This window comes from Pinus tabuliformis, chromosome 7 (assembly GCF_031772625.1).
Source record: "Pinus tabuliformis cultivar Carrire ecotype Pingquan chromosome 7, CPIR1, whole genome shotgun sequence".
NCBI lineage: Eukaryota > Viridiplantae > Streptophyta > Pinopsida > Pinales > Pinaceae > Pinus > Pinus tabuliformis.
Window position 1 is genome coordinate 1,513,614,425 of NC_142293.1, and position 23,910 is coordinate 1,513,638,334.

General features: G+C 36.6%; 1 protein-coding gene across 5 annotated transcripts in view; it reads right to left on the minus strand.

Annotated features, from left to right (window-relative positions):
• Positions 1–9,427: 9,427 nt before the first annotated feature.
• Positions 9,428–23,910, minus strand: part of LOC149253592 (SH3 domain-containing protein 2-like) — a 244,958-nt gene continuing 230,475 nt past the window's right edge. For 3 of the 5 annotated variants that reach the window (XM_089459979.1, XM_089459978.1, XM_089459977.1), the window contains exons 11-13: positions 11,762–11,844; positions 11,595–11,641; positions 11,099–11,402 (exon numbers count right to left, since the gene is read on the minus strand). In XM_089459979.1, coding sequence (XP_089316105.1) covers positions 11,329–11,402; positions 11,595–11,641; positions 11,762–11,844 — 204 coding nt within the window. In that variant the 3' untranslated portion in view covers positions 11,099–11,328. Of the gene's footprint in view, positions 9,822–11,098; positions 11,403–11,594; positions 11,642–11,761; positions 11,845–23,910 lie in introns of those variants that run through there. The other 2 variants (XM_089459982.1, XM_089459981.1) reach the window with 1 other exon arrangement.

Consider the following 23,910-nt stretch of genomic DNA (forward strand, 5'->3'; position numbering starts at 1 on the left):
CATGTGTGAATTGTAAATAATCTTAGCAAAGTTGAGTCATGTATGTAAATTGCCGAGGTGGACCTAATTTTCTAGTGATAATCTACGTTTCGGAAGGTTTTTTGTCTCACCGATCCATGATCGGCAGAGTTTTCCTTCAGCCTAACCCCAAAGCCGGAATGAATTTTGTCATTAGAATCTTAGAGGAATCCTAATGTGTTGATCTGCTAGATTATATTTGGTCACAGAACTGGGTGGTCTATGAGCGTCGATGTCAAATGGGTTTTCCCCTTTGAGATGTAAAATAGTAAAAGTCATGATGTAAAGTGTCTTGAGGGTTAGAAAATGTTTTAATCCCCTCATAAGTCCTAAGTCCTAGGTCTTAGGTGATTTTTCCAAAGGCTAAGTTCGAGGATCCAAAAATAAAAATTAAAAATAATAATAAAATTTTAAAATTTTAAAAATAATTAAAAAATAAAAAATAAAATAAAATAAAATTTAAAAAATAAATAAATTAATTAATTAATTAAAAAAAAATTAAAAAATTATAATAAGTCAAATTTTTGAATAAATAAATGCAGAATTTTAATTTTTTAATATATTAAAATGCATTTAAAAATTCGACGGATGAGATTAAAAAAAATCTTGATCCTCATCGACAGTCGAGATTAGTTTGACATGGATCACTCGAACTAGCGGTTGAGAATTTTTCCTTTAAATATGGTGCTAGGGGTCATTTGAAATCAGATGAGATCTAAGAGTCTGGTGCTAAAGAAAGCTCTCTTGTAGTCATTTTTGTGCAATAAAAAAAGACTTTGGGGTTGAAATCTTGCTAGTGTTACTCTTCTCGAAATGTTGTAAGATGTTTTATTTTTCTGCATAATTTTATTTTCCGCTATTGATTTTAGTTTGATGAAGATTGATTCAAGCACAGGTATCTTGTCTGATCTCTAGGGTTTGAATGATAGTTTAGATCCTGAAATATAATGGGAGGTATCTCCATTTGATCTGGATTTCACAATCGTTTTTTCCCTCTATGTTAATGGTTGATTCTAAGTTGTGCAGGAAATCTTAGTTTTGAGTTTACCGGGCGTTAGGGGAAGTTCTCGGCTGAACCAGCCAACTCCCGGATTGCATTTCCTGAAAGAGCCCAGCTAGTTTTAATTCCGAGCTTATCATCTGAAATTTTTTTTATGAATGCATGCAGGGTTTTTTGAAGTATCTCACATTAAACTTATATTCTGAAAATATCACTATGGATTATTGACAAATCTGACTGATAAAGAGTCGAAAATCTGTAAATACTGTAAATTTTTAGCTGGGTTTTAGGGTTTTCAGTTTTCTTTCTTGCACATTTCACTTCCCGATGTTCTGTTTTTTGCAGGTTGTAGGTTGCAGGTGAAAATCTTAAAAAAAAAAAAAATCGGGGTTTTCAAAAGACAAATCTGAATATAGGGCAATTTAAAGTTTGCTGGAAATTTGCAGGTTTTTCTGAAAAGTTTCGAGGGTTTGATCAGCTATCTGATGTTGCTCAGGGATTTATTGTATTACAGGAGCATTTTGAATTTTTTTTTAAAAGGGCAAACTGTGCAGCCCTCATCAGCCACTCTAAATCTGCGTTCTGTTTTGTATATTTCCGCAGCCATCCATTTCTCCCATTGTTTCTCCTCTTTTCTCTTGCATATTCCTCACGCAGCTCCTATTCGACTGCTCCATCTGCTCTCCACCCTCAAATCTTTGCATCCATTTGCTGCCAGTGCATCTACACACTTCACGCAGTTGCCTCAACGCTGCTATCCATTTCTTGCAAACAAAAATTGAAGCTATAGCTCCTCACATCCTCCTCTGCCAGCGTGTTGTTTTTCCCACACAATTTTCTCTCACATCCAGCTCTTACAACCTGTGCCTTCACCTGCAAATCGATTCAACGTTCACGCCATTTCCACGCTCAGCTCATCGAGACACTGCATATCTGCAACAGCAACAAATAAATAAAAATAAAATAAAATAAAAACGATTTTGGTCCATCCCTATGCAGCGTCCTCCATTCATCCATCGAATCCCCTCCATCAACATTGACCTGTTGTCCCTTCTTGACTGCTTGCTGCCATTTCTTGTTCGCTCTCTGGAAACCCACGCTAACCTGCAAACTAGTCACTGTTGTCCATCCGTGTGCCTTCCATTACTCCACGCACCAGCAAAACAATTAACTGCTGTTGTATTCCATCTCCAACCTGCACGTAGACCGCAGCAATCTCATTCAGCAAACCCTTCTGCCATCCATTACCTGCGCAGCAAACAACAAACAAAGCGTTCAATTTTTTTTTTTTTACATATTCTACGGGTTCTGTTTCAGGTTTTGTCTAGCATTTCATTTAAAAATTAAAAGTTTAGCTTTAGATTTAGACATGCGTTGGTTTTAGATCTATTAAATTTTTGTTCTAATTTTAGATTTAGATTTCTTTAAAAATTAAATTTTGTTTTGTTTAAATTTTGTTTTTTTTTTTTTTTTTAAATGGAGTTTCATTTTTTTCTTATTACCTGTTAGCCTTAGATCTAAATTTTGTCTTAGATTTTAGAATTTAATTAGCTTTATTTATTTTAAATTTCATTTTCTTTTATTTAGGATTTAATCTTTAGGTTTTTTTTTTTAAGCCCAGTTTCATTTAAATTTTAATTAGATTTAGCGTTAATTTTATTTTTTTTTTATATAGTTTAGAACTTCGTAAATTTTGTTGAAAGATCCGTTTCATTTAAATTTAGATTAGATTACCTTTTTTAAACTTAGGCTTTAGTTTTAGTTTAGATTTAAATTTTAGTCTTGTTTGATTTAAAAAATAAGAAAATAAATAAATAAAGTATGTATATATATATATTTTTTGGTTTAGTTCATGAATTTAACTTAGGGTGTAGTTCTAGAATTAGAATTAAGTTTCATTTTGTATTATTTAAAAAAAAAAAAAAAAAAAAAGAAGGAATAAATAAAAAAACCAAAAACTTAAAAGGCATCTAAAAGTTCTTTTTAAACTTTAGATTAGATTTTATTTTATTTAGGATTTTAGTTTTGCTAAATTTTTAGATTCAAAATTTTATTAAAAAATCAAAAATTTTGAAAAAGACTAATTTGAAATTTGAAATTCCTTTAAAGTCTTTTTTCTGTTGTGGTATAACTAAATGCACTTAAATGTTTATTTAAAATTAGCTATGTGAAAGTGGTAACCGGTCAGCATTTAAATTTTATGATCATTTAAAGCATTTAATTTTTCTTGAAGTTTAATTGCTGGATCATCGTTAAAGCAATTGTGAATTCACTGGATATCTTGCATTGCTTGGGTTTGATGATAAATGATTGTTTTACAAGGTTCATATTTTCTGCAACATCTAATGAATAATCATTCAATCATTAACTCCATAAGGCACTGGTACATTAATTCCTAAAATCAATCAAGTACTGGTTTCGCCTTGCTGTGTCTCCCAAACCAACTGGTCCCCAGTTGGTCGTCCATTATTCCATAGGGTCTACCCCCCTTAGCCGCGGGAGACAGGCTTAAACGGAGAAATCGGGGATCAGGGTGACAACCCCCGGTCTGAGCGTTGTCGTGACAATCTGTGCGACAACACACCTAATTTCCCTTGATTCTTCAACATCCAACCCAGCAAAGTTCTTTTATTTCTACAACCATCCCAGCTTAGATTTTTGTTGAAGTCAATTCCAAGGTATTTTTAATCTGCAACTTTTTCTAGAATATTGCCTTCAAAGTAGAACTTATGTTGGTTATGCTTTCTTTTTTTTAAGAAAACCACTACTTTCGTTTTTGCTAATATTGACTTGCATCCCCACACTTCTACAAAAATGTTCAGTGGATAGTAAGTGCTCTGACATACCAAGAGCCGACTTAGCAATCAGAATAAGGCCATCTGCATACAAAAGAACCCTTATAACAAACTTGCCCAAATAGATACCATCACCCCCTTGCGAACTTAACCACTCAAGCTTTTCGATATATAAACCAAAAAGGGTAGGAGACAGTGGGCAACCTTGCTTGACCTTGATATCGCTTCTAAAACTTTCAAAAATCATGATAATCATGGTAATCATGATGTGGTCATATTAACGACTTCAAATTGCAGCACCCACAACATTTACATGAGGTACACCTGATACCTCCACAGGATAATCTTCCCGATTTTCAAATTACCCTCTCAAAAGGATAAATTAATAGAAACCAAATAAAGGCTACAAGAAGAAAGCATATTACCACATACCTAGTTGACAAAGAAGGAAGTTTGCTTACCCAGCCAATTAGGATGATCCACATTTGAATAACCAATTCCCCATTATAGTATAAATTTCTCCATATATAAGTTTGAAATTATGAGTATTTAATATATTTTTCTATGACTCTCGTGCTCATCATATTATAGCGTATATTAAATGTATTTTTTGAATGTACTCTAATCTAGTGTATATTAAATGTATTTTTTGAATGAAAGAGTCATGCGTCTAATTGCATAACATTTCTACAATTAGCAGCTAGATATAATTGGGTGATAAGTCCAAAGTGTAACTTATTGCAAGTAACACTCGTGTAATATTAGAAGAGGCAACATTGCACTCACACAAAGGTCTTTTCTCTAATGAAGGACCTCATCTTTCATGTTATTCATCAAATCAGAATTAAAAGTAGGTTTCCTATTCTCCTATTAATTTTTGGTACCCTGTTGATTAAGCATTTATATTCATCCCTTATCTTCCCCAATCTCTGATCGCACCAAGTGTGATCCAATGTTATCATAACTAAATCAGTGATCAAATCAAAAAACCCTCTGAACAGGAAACCAGTGGAAACCAAATTGGAACTGGTAAAAAAACCAGACTAACAAACCAGTGGACCAAAAACACATAAAATATTCAAATTTAAGAAAAAACACATATATTCATGTGCACCCATATGAATCTAAACCATTTATGCACAATAAATAAGCAACAGTTCTCATTTATATAGCATATAAGCATGCACATTACCAAAATAGCACCAAGTGCAATCCATCTCTGAACCAAAAATACATCAACAAACTAGCTCTATATGGCCTCTAGCATCCAAAAAAAATCATGTTATAACAAATACCTACCCATCATCAAAATCATTGCCTATATTGGGATCTTCATCATCAATGCCACCCTTTAAGCATTAAAATAAGATACAAAAAAAGTGTTGCATGTCAAGTCAAGATTGTGTTCAAGTTATAGGTACATTTTAGTAGAGTTATGATAGAGGAGTTCAACAATCAATGCCACTAACATCAAGGTACATAGAGGGCTTAGTGCTCTTGATTAAATACAAGTTCCATACCCTCGTACAAGAAAAAATCCAATGGAAATGTTGCAATCCCCATTCCTGAAATCCTGAAAAACTGTTAAGTTTGCTGGATTTTGAGTGAGATCTAAAATTCTACTTTCTCCATATGAAATCCAATGAGGTTGGAACCACTCAAACATCCTGAGTCATTTCATGGTAATGTTAAAAATTTAAGTAAAAGAGTACTTTTACTTTAATAATTTAACATTACTATGAATATAGCAATACTAAGGCCATAGGCTTAAATATTAATATTAGGCTGGCCCACTCAAAATTTCTTGTTTTTTTTTTAAACAACTGTGTTTGGAACATCTTTGGTCAAATTGTACGGAGCTAACTGGTTAAGTGAAAAAAGGTCGATTTGATAATGTACAGGCCATTTCTGGTTCCAAACCTCGAACCGGACCGCTTTGACCCCCAAACCGGTTGGACCCGGTCAGTTCCAATAACACTGGTGTGATCCATCCTCAGCATATGAACCAAGGCAGGTATAGCAATGAAGAAATTTGCATGCATGCTTATGCAAATTTGTCTCTCTATTCCAACCCCTTGTATAATTTTAGATGGACTAGTCTAGATACAATTTCTCTATCAACTTATAGAAGCACTCGCTCATTTGTTTTTCCATAATTCTCTAATTCACTTTACATTTCAACACAATTTTGACTTATGTTCAGAAATTCATTAGAGGTTTATCCTTCTGCCCAACAAGATATCACCTAACCCATGTGAACATTTTGTTAAGTTTAGTATACAAGGTTATAGAAACTTTATCTGGGCATCTGCAAAGAAACACTAATCTTGCTTACAACTACATTCAGTTTTGTTTGGCCTAGTTGTTAAGGTAGTCATCAACCTTGTGCTTATGTTCCCATCATTCCTTGATTTAGTCTTCGGAAATTTCCTTGTTAGTCAAGTTTGACCTGTTGATGTTTTCCTTCCCAAGTTCAGCTTATACAACAACATTTACTATTCTTTAGGATTAAGAATTTAAGATACTCATTTATTCCCAATAGAATAAATGCCATCAGTCATACATGTAAGATGCGTCCAAAGATCATTCATTAAGAAATAGATAACTGCATGGTATGTGTGGCAAGTAGTGATCAATCCTTTTTCACAAGTTATCTTTTTTTATGCCTTGTTAGACAATTACATTAGAGTTATCCAATGACCCATCGGCCTGTTTTGACACCCGATGTCCAATCATGTAAGCCAACTCATATCCATTTTGGTGTCAGACTCTTGGAATGTGCCTTTCAAGTATGAGATCTGGCAAAACTGTTTTCAAAAGCCCTTAAGTCACAAGGGAATGAAGAAAGAAAAAACAGAAGAAGCAAATGCCTACTAATTTTACATTAGGATACAAATTGAAAACAGCAAAATTCAAAGAAAAGACCAAGTTAGAAGCCTTGTAATTGAGGAAATGCAGAAGGCAAAGGGCAGCGTAAGTACATACAAGTTGAAATTCAGATAGTGGAAGAAGCGAAAGGAAAAAAAAATCCCAAAAGAAAGATGGATTTATACTGAAGCAAAAATAGCAAGTGGAGAGAGAAGAGAATTGAGACCTATCAGAAACTGCTATGGAATCAAGAGAAAGGCAACAGCAGGGTATATGGTAGAATCATGTTGGAACCACAAGAGGAACAGTCAAAATTCTCAACAAAAACCAATGCGAGGAGGATCCAGCGACAGCAACACAGGACATAGCTAGAATTTCAGATTGGGAAAAGCATCAAAAGACCCATTGCCCAAAGAGTCAGATGCAGACAACCTGACAGAAAGAAGAAACAAAAAAGAAAGAACAAGCTTGATCCACTCAGGAGAAAAGCAATTGAAGGTAAAAAGGATTTTCCAAGATTAAACGATCATTCAAAACCAGACAAGATAATTGTAATTTCAGTGCTGTATAAGAGTCAAATGGTGTGGGGTATTGTTTTCCTAACAATTTTGGTTTTAACCAAAGCTGATCCTGAATCAAAATCTCAAAACAGAGTGGAAAAGGCATCTCTTTTCATTGTCTCAAATCCCACTTCTCGTCAACAAAGAGATTGTTGAACACATACAATTGATATTTGAATTATGGCATTTGCAGTGTATTACAGATCATCTTTAGTTTTAAATGTATGATTTTATTCCAAATCAATGAAAAAGAAAAAAAACTGGGTTGAGGTTAAAGTCAGACACCTCCAATAACTTCAATGTTTTTGGCTTTCTATCACAACATGGTTGCACTCAGAGCATAGAGGACATAAGTAACATCCCTATTCATTGTCTTAATCTAACCACCTCTGATCAAGAGAGCGATTGTTAAACTTATATACAGGTACTTCTTTAATTTTTGCATGTGAGTGCATTAGTGATAATTTCTTTTGTTTCAGGCACGTGTTTTTCCAAAAGTAGTGAACATACTAGGCCTTTCTTGGGTGAGGTGAGGATGCTCATTTCACTCTCAGCTCAGACACCTTCTATAACACTGACTCTTTGGGCAATGGGTCTTTTGATGCTTTTCCCAAACCTGACAGAAAGAAGAAACAAAAAAGAAAGAACAAGCTTGATCCACTCAGGAGAAAAGCAATTGAATGTAAAGAGAATTTTCCAAGATTAAACGATCATTCAAAACCAGACGAGATAATTGTAATTTCAGTGCTGTATAAGAGTCAAATGGTGTGGGGTATTGTTTTCCTAACAATTTTGGTTTTCACCAAAGCTGATCCTGAATCAAATTCTCAAAATAGAGTGGAAAAGGCATCTCTTTTCATTGTCTCAAATCCCACTTCTCGTCAACAGAGAGATTGTTGAACACATACAATTGATATTTGAATTATGGCATTTGCAGTGTATTACAGATCATTTTTAGTTTTAAATGTATGATTTTATTCCAAATCAATGAAAAAGAAAAAAAAATTGGGTTGAGGTCAAAGCTAGACACCTCCAATAACTTCAAAGTTTTTGGCTTTCTATCACAACATGGTTGCACTCAGAGCATAGAAGACATAAGTAACATCCCTGTTCATTGTCTTAATCTAACCACTTCTGATCAAGAGAGGGATTGTTAAACTTATATACAGGTACTTCATTAATTTTTGCATGTGAGTGCATTAGTGATAATTTCTTTTGTTTCAGGCACGTGTTTTTCCAAAAATAGTGAACATACTAGGCCTTTCTTGGGTGAGGTGAGGATGCTCATTTCACTCTCAGCTCAAGCACCTTCTATAACAATTGTGGATGTATTTGCATATCTCTCACAACAGAGATGTATTTCTGGTTCATTTTCAGGCAGTGATGACAACTGATTCTTAGAGATTCATAATGTAGAGAGTCGTTATCTTTTTCTGATCTTCTCCAAGAATCTCTAAGAATCATCTGTCAAGAATGGTTGAACTTCTGTTGATGCATTAGAAGCACTTGGCTACCACCCCCAACCTTCTTGTACAGTACCATCACCTTAACGGATTAACTTCAAGGCCAAAGTGGCTTAATCCACTGCACTGGATGGACTAGCAGCTACCGCTAACCACCAACTCCTGGACCTGAACGTTTTTGCAGTTATCCAAGGATTCATTTTAAAAAATATTTGTCATATCACTACCATTGCATGCAACATTAACAGTGTGAATAACAAAGAAGTTAAATATTTCCACTAATACAGAAAAACAAGGCAGAGTTTTGAGTGTTTGTAGTGTGACGCATAATGAGACAAAGACACCACTAGACAACAAGTACAGGAGCCTAGTAAGAATATAATTGAATGTTTCCATCCACGGAAATATTATTTGATTAATCAGAAAAAATAATTTCTCAATTCATCTCAATTTGTTATTTAGAACATTTGATTAACCAAAAAATGATATTTATGAGAATTTTCAGTTTTTTCTCATTTGTCAACAAAATGCTGCCACTTCATGAACTATTCTCTGTAGATACACAAAACGACAGAAAATATTATATGATTCTCATAAACAGAAGCCATAATATGACATGGCAGTGCCCAAGACTCAATCACAATAGCATGCCAAAGGATTACAAAGAAACGACAGTAGAAGCATTAAAAAAGGCAGTGCAGTGGAATGAAAAATACAGCAGTATCAAAAGGGAAGAAACCTTCAAGGTCCTCGAATCTTCTCTTCATCAAGAAATCCACATGTTGATACAAAACTTGTTAAAAAGAATAACTTGACACCTTATGTCAAAAACTGTTAGTATACAATGATAAATTAATAGCAAAAATACACTGAAAGACAAACTAATAGCACATATATAAAGTCAAAACCCTAAAAAGCACAAACATCATCCCAGTCACAGTCATATAATCCTAAAATCAGATTTTGATGTCCAAAAGGCATCACATCATAATTACAATCCCACGCTAGCCTCACCTATCTTACTTGCTGGAGCCTTCTCACGTCTCTCTACATAAGCAGATGGAAACCATCCTGCTTTTCCCTTGCATTCACCTTCGCACCAACCAGCAGGTGAAACCTGTTTATAGCAAATAATAGATTAGGCATAATAAAGTTGTAATTATTAAGGATGATTATAAAATATTAACACCTACTAGAATACTTCCAAGTTCCGTGTCTGCTTAAATGTATAGAAAATCATGAAAGACTCACTCCCTGCCCTTCTCTCCACCTTCAATCCCCAGTCCCCATGCCAATACTTCATTAAAGGAGTCTGTATTCGGACATTTTACTTTATGTGTGGAGTCCTGCCTAGTTGGTAAAGTAAACAATTGACATAACACTATGTATGTCTTTCCATTCTTTTCTTGTTTGAAAAGTATGTCGTATATACCAATGTTGCATTAATCGTTATCGGGATAATATCGGCATGGGGAAAAAATCGGAAAAAATCGTAATTATCGGGAAAAAATCGTTTGGGACAAAAATATTCATTTTTTTTCAATTTGTTTAATATCTAAACCATCTACAACATAAAATAAATACATTGACACATAAATATGATAAAAGAACTAATATATAAGATGTTTAATATCATTTCTAGTGCTAAAATCACACATAATATTGAATCATGTCCTGAATAGTAAGTCCTGACTCCTGAGTCCCAACTCAGCCTCAAAATATCAACAAAAAATATAATAATGTATCTCATCATGTCATAATGTCATATACAATAAAATGAAGAAAATAACTAAAGTCTAATCCTATTGATTTCCTCTACCCCTCTTGCAAGAAAATGCCACAGCTTTCCCTTTCCCTCTAGATGTAGATGTTGGTGCTGGTGGAGTTGGCAGTGGAGTCCGCTATGCTCTAGAAGCTGAAGAACTAGAAGTAGGAGCTATAGGAGGTAGACCACGTCCTCTACTGGTGGCAGGGGTAGCCCGGACAAGTGGTGTCACCTAGAAACATAAGTTGCACGAAACGGGGAAACGGGTACGAGTTTCCGAAACGGGAAGCGATACGAAACGCGACCTCCCCAAATTTTGGAAACGGGGAAAAACGAATATATATATATATATATATATTGAAAATATATATATATATATATATATATATATATATATATTGAAAATATTTATATATATGTGTGTGTGTGTGTGTGTGTGTGTGTGTGTGTGTGCAATCATAAAGCATAAATGATACATTATAATCTATTACACTTAAACATTAAGATTTAATTTACATCACATTTACTCATGAATGATCACATAATGAAAATAAAAATATCAGAATATCCAAAAGCAACCTTTATTATATATCCAAATCTCAAAATCAGCCTTCATTTATATTAATATATGAGGCTGCAAGTACAATAAAGACTATAAGGTTGCAAGAGAGAGATCCAAATCAGGATTTTCTGCATCCACATCCCATTCTTTAGAAGGACCACTGTTGTATTGGGAGTCTCCTCCTACATAGTCGAACGACCTTAGTGCTCTTGATTAAATACACGTTTCATACCCTAGTGCCCTACATGATCTTGATTATTGGGAGTTTCCCCTGCATAGAGGGCTTGGTTCTCTTGATTAAATACAAGTTCCATACCCTGGTACATGATAAAATCCAATGGAAACATTGCAATCCCTCCAATCCTGAAATCCTGAAAAACAAATAAGTCTGCTGGATTTTGAGTGAGATCTAAAATTCTACTTTCTCCATGTGAAATCCAATGAGGGCGAAACCACTCTCAAACACCCTGAGTCATTTCATGGTAATGTTAACAATTTAAGTAAAAGGATGAAAATGAAAAATAAAGGAGAATATCACTTTTACTTTAAGAATTTAACATTACCATGAACTGCATATCCCTCAAACTTCTTGATGAACTGCATATCAACACTAGGGCAAAAATTCACTTTTATAGCTTTAGGCACGCATCTAGAAGCAACAAAAATTCACTAACATACCCTAAAAGTAAATTAAAAAAAACACAAGTTAATGAGGAAACGTGGGTCGTACAAACGCGTTTCACGGCCGTACCAAAAGCGTTTCCGCGTTTCGTACCCGTTTCCGTACGGAAACAGACCTTTATACCACGTTTCCTGCAACATAGCTAGAAACATTACAATCTCCCAATCATGAAATCCTGAAAAACTGATAAGTCTACTGGATTTTGAATGAATTCTAAAATTCTACTTTCTCCATATGAAATCCAATGAGGCCAGAACCACTCTCAAACATCCTGAGTCATTTCATGGTAATGTTAAAAATATAAGTAAAAGGATGAAATGAAGATTAAGGAGAATCATCACTGAAGATTAAGGAAATGAACATTAAGGAGAATTGTCACTGAAGATTAAGGAGAATTGTCACTTTTACTTTAAGAATTTAACATTACCATGAATAGCATATCAATACTAGGGCCTAGACTTGATCATTAAGCTGCCCCACTCAAAAATTATTTGTTTCTTACAAAAAAAATTGCATTTCAAACATTTAACATCCCTTGTAAAACCTCGCTGCCCAGACTACCCGCGATAATTTCTGATTTTATAATTTGAAAACTCGCGATAATTTCCAAAAAATCGGGCAAAAAAAAATATTGGCGATAATTTCGAATAAAACTCACGATATTTTTGTTCTGCTGAAAAACTCGCGACAAAATGATAAAATCGCGATAATATCGTGATTTTCGCAACACTATATACTTGCATGAAAATATCTACAACAAAAAAACCATAAAGCGGAAGGGTATATATAATGAAGCTGATATTCTCCTCCTCAGTGATACTAAAACAGAAATAAAACCAGAGTTGGCATCTGCATCTAGAGACTTGGCATCCTTAACGAGCAGAAAACCTTAGGACAACAGTGGGCAGTGTACCTCATCCTTGGACCCTCACCAAAGCACAGAAAGCAGACAATGAACTGACCTCCTTATCATAACCAAACACAGATCTTCCAGAAGGGAAACAGAAAGGTATATGCAGACAGTGTCAAATGCCCATGAAAGAACAGACCAAATAGCTGGAATCCCCAAGAAGAGCTGCACACTAATGTACCTTCCCCTGGAAGGAATGAATACTAAGTCTGAACATTATTCCAGCAATTCCTGGCAAACTGACAATCCCAAAACATGTACTTATCATCTCAGAACAGTTGCAGACAGGGCAGAGACCAACAGAGCAACCACTTTTCCCAAACCAGGCCTTGGAGGGAAGCCCTAATAGAAAACAAGCCACGCAGAAGCACATTGCGTGCATTACAACCTCAAAGATCACACACTATAAGTATAAAGTGACAAATCCACCTATCCTCTGGATCTGAGGTAATCTGAAGGCCATCCAACAAGCATTGGAATTACTGGAACTCATGCAAAGGGAATATAACTTTTGACAGTTGTACTATTGGAAGGGGAAACCAAAGCTCCAGCCTCAATACCTCCAAAAAGGACGCAATATGACAGTATTCATTTTGAACGTGTCCTCCTACAGGATGAGCCCAACAAGCTCAACGATAGTAGGGTCATGGAACGATAGCAAGGCATACAGTTCAGACAAAGTGTGTCAATCTTTCCAAGAGTGCACCATTGGTTCATGTTACCCCAAAATCTATTAGGCCTAGTGCAAAGTCTCACTAGGAGTTTTATGGCAACAGAGAGATCAGCCACCGTTGTCACTTCAACAGCCATTCTCTAGTTGTTTTGTGATTGGATGTTATCTCCAAAAGGGAGGCTTTCCTAGCAAGACTTAGAGGTTAGATGACTAGGATTTCAAGCCAAATGGCTCCCTAAAGAGCTTGCAGACAAATCACCTAGAAATGTCTTCAATACAAGAGGGTTCAAAAATGATAAAGAGTCTAAAGGTTATGGGATAAGGTACTAGCAAAGCCTTGGAGGCCAAGATAACAGTTGCAAATGTTCAAGTACACTTTCCACCAAGCCCAATAAACTAGACAAAGGCTATTATAAGCTAGGGTTTTTATGATATGCAGATTTACCGCATGCAAAAGCATATAACAGCAAAGAATTTGCCTATTATGAGATCAACAAAGGATTCAAGGCTATCGAAGCGGTAAGCAAGGGACAGGTCAACATTAGGATTTTAATTGTTAAAAATGCATAAAACAGCAATACAAACAATAGACATCAGCATTAAATTTGGGCTGAAAACAAGCAATAAATAGTCGATTTTGGTTTTCAAATATTAATAAATGAAATTTAAAAATTTATGCCTAAAGGACAATAACATATAAGAATGAAAATGCTATAAAACACAGATTTAAACCAAACCTTAACCCTAGTTACCAAGAAATAAAGGAAAGAGAGAAATTTTAGAACATGATCCCACAACTCGACTAGTGTGTCTATTCAATTGGACAACAGAGTTAATTAGGGGGAGGCCAATGACTGAAGGACTTGGACAGAGAGGGTGGAAGCCTAGTTTGCTTCTCTTATAAACCCTAACGACTTCTTCCATAGGAGATTTAAGGTCAAAGGATGTATGAAAACAAGTTCGTTTGATGGATTCTTGAATAACAAATTTTGCATAATCACATAGAAACAAGAACTCATAAAAGATGTTTCCCTTTTTAATATGGCAAAACATGAATCCTAATTTCAAAAAATAGCATACAAAATGGAAGATATCATTAAACTTACACAATTCAAACGAGAATGACTTCAGCAGTCCACAATATAGTCTTCCCATGCAAAAATATCCTTCCCGAGACAATTTACACTACTATTCATCCATTGTGTCCAAGAGAAAAAGAGAAATGAGCTAGTGTGCACTCACTGAAGAGAAGAGAGATGAGTGTGTGATGATGATCCAATGAAAATAACTTTCATCTATTTATATCAGGGCAACCAAATCATTTTTCATTAACTTACATTCAAAAATCCCTAAAAGTTTGCTTGAAGCATTTAACTAGGTTAATAGATCACAAACTGACCTAAAGATAGATCTACTAATGATAAATCATAATAAACATGTCATAAATCCTTAAAATGTGTGGGAGAAAAGGTTCAACATGACATCATCATTAAGCAGGCTCACGTCACCCTCTTAGAGTGTAATTTCCTAGGGTAATTTTTTTGCCATAGGGTCTCTGTTTGACTAATAAATCAATAATAGAATGCATTCATCCATTCATATATAGTGGACATTCATTTATAAGTGCATAAGAAAATCTTCAACGGTAATGCATTTCATTCAATAAAATTTCGGGCAATTGACAACTAACAATTCTCAATGTAGTCCAGATTGCATTTGTTTAGTAAAACAGTACTCCACTGAAATTTAATACCATCAATTCTAATGATTATGACTCACTGCTTAATTATGACTAACTACACTAGTCCTCAGAATTCGGCACTGCTTCCCACACGAGGCCTCGTGATATCTATGATGTAAACAGGTAACCTCAGAGTTCTGCAAGCTTATCAGAAAATACTAGAAACCAGATCATATCATCTGATTTAGTCTCTCTGCGAAAACAATTGGGATGATACTGAAACTCCTCTCCTTGGCCGAACTGTCACAGGGTCGTCACCCATCAGTGAATTAAGGGACCTCTGCTGCTTTGTTGGGTTGTCACAGTACCCATCTCATGTCAGCAAATTGAGGAATGTTGTGAATTTGCTTCAAGATAAGGCGGCCACGGTTTGCCCCAGTGGTACTATGTTGTATATTGAGTTGGTGGTTCCAACCTTAGCCGCACCAAGAGTTTACTTCTTAAATAGCAGTGTGCCTAGGGTAAAGTCATTAGCTATCTCCCGTGTAATTCTGTGCCCTAGATGTGCATGGATTTCCCACTCCGAAATACGTGAATGTCTTTCACCCAATATGAATGTGCCGCATATCAGGTTTAGGTGGGGAATGTCACAATCCTTGACTTAACTAGATCTTTAATGGTCTGATCCTTGTTATATGGCCAGAGATTTCGTCTTATCAACCTGGGTATATATATCTGAGTAGTTGCTAGAATGGGTTGGGATATTACTAGGGATCAAACTATAGCCGAATAGAGAAGTGGGGCATCTTTTGTTGCACAGAAAATGTCCACGGGAACCTTGGCCTTGATATGCCAGACCAGTCCATTGTTCAAGAAGAAATAGTGCCAGAACAGAGTAAAATTTCAATTCTTAAACCAAATCAGAACTGCTCCAACAACCTATGCTAAAACAAGAAGAATGGAGCCTATGTAGGATGGGATCAGATCCACTAAAACTAGACAGATGATTAGATAGGGTGGGATCACCTCCACTGAAGCTAATAAAAAAGAAAGGGTGCTAAAGCCTCAAAACCTCAGCTCAAGAAAACAGAGATATCAAACCCAAATTGATGATCCTAACTGACTCTAACTCTCCTTTATTTATAAGTTTCTCCATGGGCTTCATCCAATGTGAGGGGTTGCAGGTGTAACCCCCAAATTCGGGCCTTTTGCCCCAGCCGACCCAAAATCTACCCAATGTTGAACCAAACATTGTAAAATTTGGGTTTTCCCCCTTTATAAAGACTATAGCCTACAATGTTGTATAGGCTATTCCGTCCTCCCGTGGAAAATTAATTCATTGGTGACATTACAATCCCCCCTTCCCAACATTGCTTTCCCTCAAGCAATGGCATGTCGGGGTGGCATGTCGGGGTGCCTCACAACTGTCATACCGAGCATACCAGCACCCCCTTTTTCCTCTTGCATTATGATGATCATAATGTTGGTGGGAAATATCATCATGCAATAGTTGTTCCATCTTACTGGATCATAGGTGGAAAAAACATAGTTGTATATTGTTGCTGATGTAGATTTTATTTCTCCTGGTGTAGCAGCAATCTTCCATGGTACTAATAATAAGTGGCATAAAATTGATCCCTTTGCTGGAGATAAAAATCTTGTAGTACTTTCCCCATGTTGCCTCTATTTGACTGCTTTCTTCACAGCACTTGCAGATTGTTTGTTTTCCTTTTTGTTTTCAAAGATGAAAAACCTCTCATTCTTATGGACCAAACTTTTCATTTTCATAGCATTTGTTATCCCAAAATAATTTGCAGCACAGCAAACTGCAATATTGAGTGAAATATCAATTCTTTTTTCATGATTTTGGCGGTGCTTCATACGACCAATATGTCATGTGTTCCCTCCATTTATAAGACTGCCCTCAACTTCAAGAGAATTTGCTGCTGCAATTGGTCTTTCTTTGTGGCCTCCCTCACCAGTTTTTAGCCTGCTCTGCTCTCTATTTATGCAACCCCTTTCTTCAGGCAAGACTCCCATGTGACTTCAACTAGCTTGTTGGGTGTGGCCCCACATAGCCTTTTTTTGAGTGTACTTTCGTGGACAAAATATATATGGTCTTCAAAGAAAATGATCCCATCTTCCACCTAGTACATGTCATCATGGATGAGTACGTCCAGTAATTCGCAAGCAAACTTAAATTTGGAGTACTCTACTAGGAGGTGGGCTCTCCAATCTCTCAAGAATGTGTCATGCTTAGCATTCTCTTTATATCCTAGCTCATTAGATTGTAAGTTGTTATTGGTACTTTTGCAAGCTGCCATGCAAATTACTTCGCCCTATTTGGGTGTGACCTCCATTTGCTTCATTGTTACAACTCGAGGAATGTTGAGAAATCTAGGGCATCATGAATTAGGTGATTTCTCTTAATTAGTAACTACTTGTGAGTGCCTTTTACTTCATTAGATTAGGATCTTCTTGTTGCTTAAGTTATTAGTGTTCTTCTTCATCAAACAACTACCAATGCATGAACATAAATAGACAAGAGACACAGGATGTAGGCTATCTTCCAAGGCCAAAACCTCTCACTCTTTGAGAGGAAAACCCGCACAAATTCTTCTTATAGAGATTCCAATTGACGAATACCAAGACCAAGACCCTTGACCTATTTGCCACTCCAAGACCAAGACACAAGTCCTCTTCCACCTTCTCGTTTACTCTCTCTCGGTTCCTTCTACTTCATATTTCGCACCACATGAGATCATTGTGGTCATGTGATGACACTGAACTGAGGTCACTGTAATGGTACCGAATTTTGTGGTCACTGAGTTTATCAAGGATACCGAACCTCTCCTTCAGCAGTAGCACCAAATCCTGAAGTCACACCACTGAACCATAGTCATTGTTCTTTGAGGTAGCACCGAGACCTTGTCACACACTTGTAACCTTCTTCCTATGGTGGCACCAAATTCTCTTTGCTATGATGGCACTGAATTCTCTTTGTTGTGGTGGCACTAAATTCTCTTTCCTGTGAGACAGAGATTACACCGAGATCCTTACTGTGATATAGCACTGAGACAGTGAGGGGATGTCACTGTGGTATCACTGAAACTTTTGACTGTGATATAGCACCGAGATTTCACATCTGAGATAGCACTGAACCAGAATTTGATAATACCGAAACTGAGCTTATCTTTGTACCCTTATCCAAGCTCCTTGCCTCAATTATCAACCGAACTTGTCTCTGTAGTAGATACCTGAATTATAAAGGAGATCCGAATTTCATGATTGTGGAATAGGCTGAGCTACCTATTTATAGTAGTTTGTCCATGTAATTAGGCCACATGATCATATGAAGGGTTGTGTCTCTAATTTAGGTGAGCTGACATGAGTTTTGCATTTCATCTTAAAGCCAACTTGAAGAGGGATAACTTGTGCTTGTCTTGGAGAGCTACTTTGACAATTATATTGACTTATATACATTTGTAACATGCCCAAGAAGGGTCATTCATACATAACATTGACTCATATTGACATTATGACCAATCCTAATGACTCACAATGGGAGTCATACTAAAAATAAAATTCCTTGCTCATGAAACCCATGAGACAGCATTACAATAATAATTTTATTTTTCTTCTTTACATCAATTACATAAAATTATAATTACACGTCATTGTTAAGGCCGAACCTAGTTACACTTTTCAACACTCCCTTTTAACTAGGGAGGTATTCATAATGGTACTTGGTCATTCTCAATCTGAAGAATTTCTCATAAGAAGAATTCGTTTGGTAACCCATCTATATGGCATCATATCAACTAGCATTGTCACATAGCAAGGTCTTGACTAACAGCGCTATCTCTCCACGAGATCCGAGCTCAATGCTGGCGAGATCAATGATTTATAGACACCCCCATCATTGTCTCTCCTGAAACATACCCCACCCAGGTTCTTAGGGTGTGTTTCACCACGACTATTCTTATCTTGGATTCCCCGTCCTCAAAGAATATCGATCCTCTACGAATACTCTTATCTTGGATGCCCTATCTCATCCTCAAAGAGCATCGGTTGCCAGATGTTTACCCAATCCTCCATTCTGTCTTCCCAAGTGAAGACAAGAATGATGTGTCTATCTCTCCCTCTCAATTAGGGAGGACATATCTATTCCACTAAAGGAATGTACTCATTCCTATAGACGGAATGTACCTAAGCTCCCTCTTGGCTCAATAATTTTTGCTTCCAAGTTTCTATCAAGTAAGAAACTTGTTTCCAAGTTCCCTCTTAACTAGGGACCTGCAACAATTCCTCAAGTGGGGATGATGGGACAACCAACTGCTTGAAGAACTCCTTCCTTTGATGTCATGAATTTCTTCTTCGTCGTGAAGTCTTCATCATTTGGGACATCTTCATAGGGTACAGACCATCCATCACTTTCATCCATGAGTCAGTCATGTCATCATTCCTTTCATCGGAAAGTGATCCATCATTCCATATATGGTCTTACTTTATGCCATGCTGCCTTCTTCATGCCATGTTTTCCGTAAAGATCTTACATCCTGCTATATGGTCCTCTTAGAAGACATCCACAGTTCTTCCCTTGGAAAACCTACATAAACCGATCCAGATATTTATTAAATCAAAATTACCTTTGTGATGGTATTTCATCATGACATCTTCCAATTTGCATCAGCATCCTGCATACATGTTGATATATCTCCCAAAGATATCCATTGTCAAGGGTCTCCATCTTTTTCAGACTTCCGCTAGAGTCTTCGTATCTTTCCGGGAGATTTCCTAGTCAAATCTTCTAGTTCTAGGATGTTGATTTCCTTTTCCATGGTTGCATAGTCCAAAATCTCCTCCTTCCTTTCTTCACATATTTCGTTCAGAGGAATTTCCAATCAAAGTTCCTCTAATTACTGTCAACCACCTCATTTTCATATGAAGACATATTATGTTGATTTCATCTAGTGTGACCTATGCCTTCCTGCATCCTTTCAGAGGAGGAGATCCTTTTCCTTTTGATCATGCTCTCAAGATGGAGCATTGATTCATGTTACCTGCAACCATATGACATGACTCTATAATATCGAATACAAGCATACATACCTCATTTTCCTTTAGGTCATCTAGGCTTCCTTTAGCAGCTTCCTTGATTGAAAAGAGCTTCAATCCCTTGATCTACTTCCATCTCTTATGTCATCATACCATCATCCCATGAATTCCACAAATTGGAATTCCTGATGAAACACTTTGCTTCCTCTCTAGATCGATGAACCTTCCGATGAAGATTTCATCAGAGAAGTTTGAGGATCTTGAATACCCCCATCGGCAGTTGTTGCCTTTTAACTCAGGTATAATGAGACTTGTCCTAGATGACTTCTTCCTTTCCTTAAGTTTCCAATGAGGTTCCCAAGAATTATATCCTTCATAGTTGACTGCCATAGATTTTGTTCCAGTTGTCCTTCATGTTTCCCTATGGTGATGTCACGAGCTCTTGCTTCTAATGCTTCTATGATGCCACGATGCATCCCATCATTTATTATAGCCATATCCTATAACAGAAGACTTAGGAACTATGAAATGAACTTCGGTGAGGAAGACTATCTCAGTCATAGTAGAGATCTCTTACTTCCTCTTTCTTGGATTTCTTCTTTTCAACTTCCTCCACTTCTTCGGTGATATGGGCTTCTTCTCTTCCTCCTTTATTGTCCTTCTTGACCTTAGGTCAATCTCTTTTGTAGTGCCCATATTCCTGCTCCCACATCGGATTTGGCCTTTAGTCTAGATTCTTTAATCTTGCATAGTGACCATAGATCTTGGAATGGTAGTAGCTTCTTTCTTCCCATAGATGCTTGAAGTAAAGTTACCCCACTCCTCTGGTAGTGCATTTAGTACAACTGTAGTCATTTCTCTATCAGACATGACTTCTCCTCGATCTTGAAGTTGATCCCTGATTTCAAATATCCTCATAAAGTATGAGGCTATTCCATCTTCTCTTGACATCTTCAACTTGTAGAGTTCTTGCCTTAATGAGATGACTTTTCCAGCAGTGCTTACGGAATACAACTCTACCAGTTTGTCACAAATTTCTTTTGAAGTTTTGAATTTAGATAATATGGGATGAGGGGACTTCAATCTTGCATGGTGACCATAGATCTTGAAATGGTAGTAGCTTCTTTCTTCCTATAGATGCTTGAATTAAAGTTACCCACTCCTCTGGTAGTGCATTTAGTACAATTGTAGTCATTTCTCTATCAAACATGACTTCTCCTCGATCTTGAAGTTGATCCCTGATTCAAATATCCTCATAAAGTATGAGGCTATTCCATCTTCTCTTGACATCTTCAGCTTGAAGAGTTCCTGCCTTAATGAGATGACTTTTCCAACAGTGCTTATGGAATACAACTCTACCAGTTTGTCACAAATTTCTTTTGAAGTTTCGAATTTAGATACATATGGGATGAGGGGATCCTTGATGGATTCTATGAGAATCCTTTGAGCCCTCACTTCCCCTTTCATGAACCTAGCAAGTGCTTGAGCATCTTCTTTTGGAGATTTGGTGATTGAGCCCTTAACATGTTCCATGACCTCATTCTCAATAAGATTCAGATCTGTCGTTTTCTTCTACACAAGAAAGTTTGAAGCCCCAACCAATTTGTTGCTTTTCTTGCAAAAAGACATTTTGACAAATTCAGATGAAGTCATAAATATACTTACTTGTGTAGATGCTTCTTTTTCCACTTGCTTCCTCCTTGAATTTGATGATGATATAGATAGTAGAAAACTCCTTGATGAAGATAGTTTTCTTCAAGAGTGATTCTTGACTCCTTGTATCACCTTAGACCTTTGATGATAAATGTCCTTGATGATGATGATCAATGATGGCTTGATGATGTCTTCAATGATGGTGACCTTGCTTCAACAAGAGGGAGACTGCCTTAGAACCTTTTGAAGATAATGACAGTGACCTTTGATCTTGCTTCCCTTGAATGAATAAACTTCAAGCTACCTTGATTTGTAGATCTCTTCAACTTGATGAGGATCTTTGAGGTCTCGGTGAGATGGCTTGAGGGTTTCACCAATCTTCTTTGTAGACTTCTTCTTTGATCTAGGGTTATAATGCTTCTTTTGTAGATCTTGACTTCACGATGATCTTTGCTTTGATGCCTTCCTTGAAACTTGATCCTTGAGTGTCTCTTGATTAGATGCCCTTCCTTGACTTAGTCACCTTAGCTCCGATACCATGTTGAGAAATCTAGGGCATCATGAATTAGGTGATTTCTCTTAATTAGTAACTGCTTTTGAGTGCCTTTTACTTCATTAGATTAGGATCTTCTTTTTGCTTTAGTTATTAGTGTTATTCTTCATCAAACAACTACCAATGCATGAACATAAATAGACAAGAGACACATAATGTAGGCTATCTGCCAAGGCCAAAACCTCTCACTCTTTGAGAGGAAAACCCACACAAATTCTTCTTATAGAGATTCTAGTTGACGAATACCAAGACCAAGACCCTTGACCTATTTTGCACTCCAAGACCAAGACACAAGTCCTCTTCCACCTTCTCGTTTACTCTCTCTCGGTTCCTTCTACTTCAAATTTCGCACCATATGAGATCATTGTGGTCATGTGATGGCACAAAACCGAGGCCACTGTAATGCTATTGAATTATGTGGTCAATGACTTTATCAAGGATACCGAACCTCTCCTTCAACAATAGCACCAAATCCTAAAGTCACGCCACTAAACCAGTCAAACCTCTCCTTCAGCAATAGCACCAAATCCTAAAGTCACGCCACTAAACCATAATCATTGTTCTTTGAGGTAGCACCGAGACCTTCTTCATGTTATAGCACTCAGACCTTCTTCATGTAATAGCAATCGGGCCTTCTTCATGTAATAGCACTCGAGCCTTCTTCATGTAATAGCACTGAGACCTTGTCACACACTTGTGACCTTCTTCCTATGGTGGCACTGAATTCTCTTTCCTGTGAGACAGAGATTACACTGAGATCCTTATTGTGATATAGCATCGAGACAGTAAGGGGATGTCATTGTGGTATCGCTGAAACTTTTGACTGTGATATAGCACCGAGATTTCACATCTAAGATAACAGTGAACAAGAATTTGATAATACCGAAACTGAGCTTATCTTTGTACCCTTATCCGAGCTCCTTGCCTCAACTGTCAACCGAACTTGTCTCTGTAGTAGATACCTGAATTGCAGAGGAGATCCGAATTGCATGACTGTGGAATAGGCCGAGCTACCTATTTATAGTAGTCTGTCCATGTAATTAGCCGACATGATCATATGAAGAGTTGTGTCTCTAATTTAGGTGAGCCGACATGAGTTTTGCATTTCATCTTAAAGCTGACTTGAAGAGGGATAACTTGTGCTTGTCTTGGAGGGCTACTTTGACAATTCTATTGACTTATATACATTTGTAACATGCCCAAGAAGGGTCCTTCATACATGACATTGACTCATATTGACTTTATGACCAATCCTAATGACTCACAATGGGAGTCATACTAAAAATAAAATTCCTTGCTCATGAAACCCATGAGACAAGCATTACAATAATAATTTTATTTTTCTTCTTTACATCAATTACATAAAATCATAATTACACGTCATTATGAAGACCGAACCTAGTTACACTTTTCAACAGGGAACCCCATTGGTCATGCCTCTTAGTACCACCTTGCTAACATTTGGGTCCCGGAATTCCATTTCCATCGCTTAGTAGTTCATTATGAACCTTCCTAATGAGTACAACCATTGTACTCCCAGCACCATATTAGTATCTTATGATTCTATCACATAAAAATCATCAGTAATTGTATACTTACCTAGTGTGACACTCAATTGTAGAACTACCTGTGTGCATGCCATATGATACCCATTTGTTTCCCTCACTTC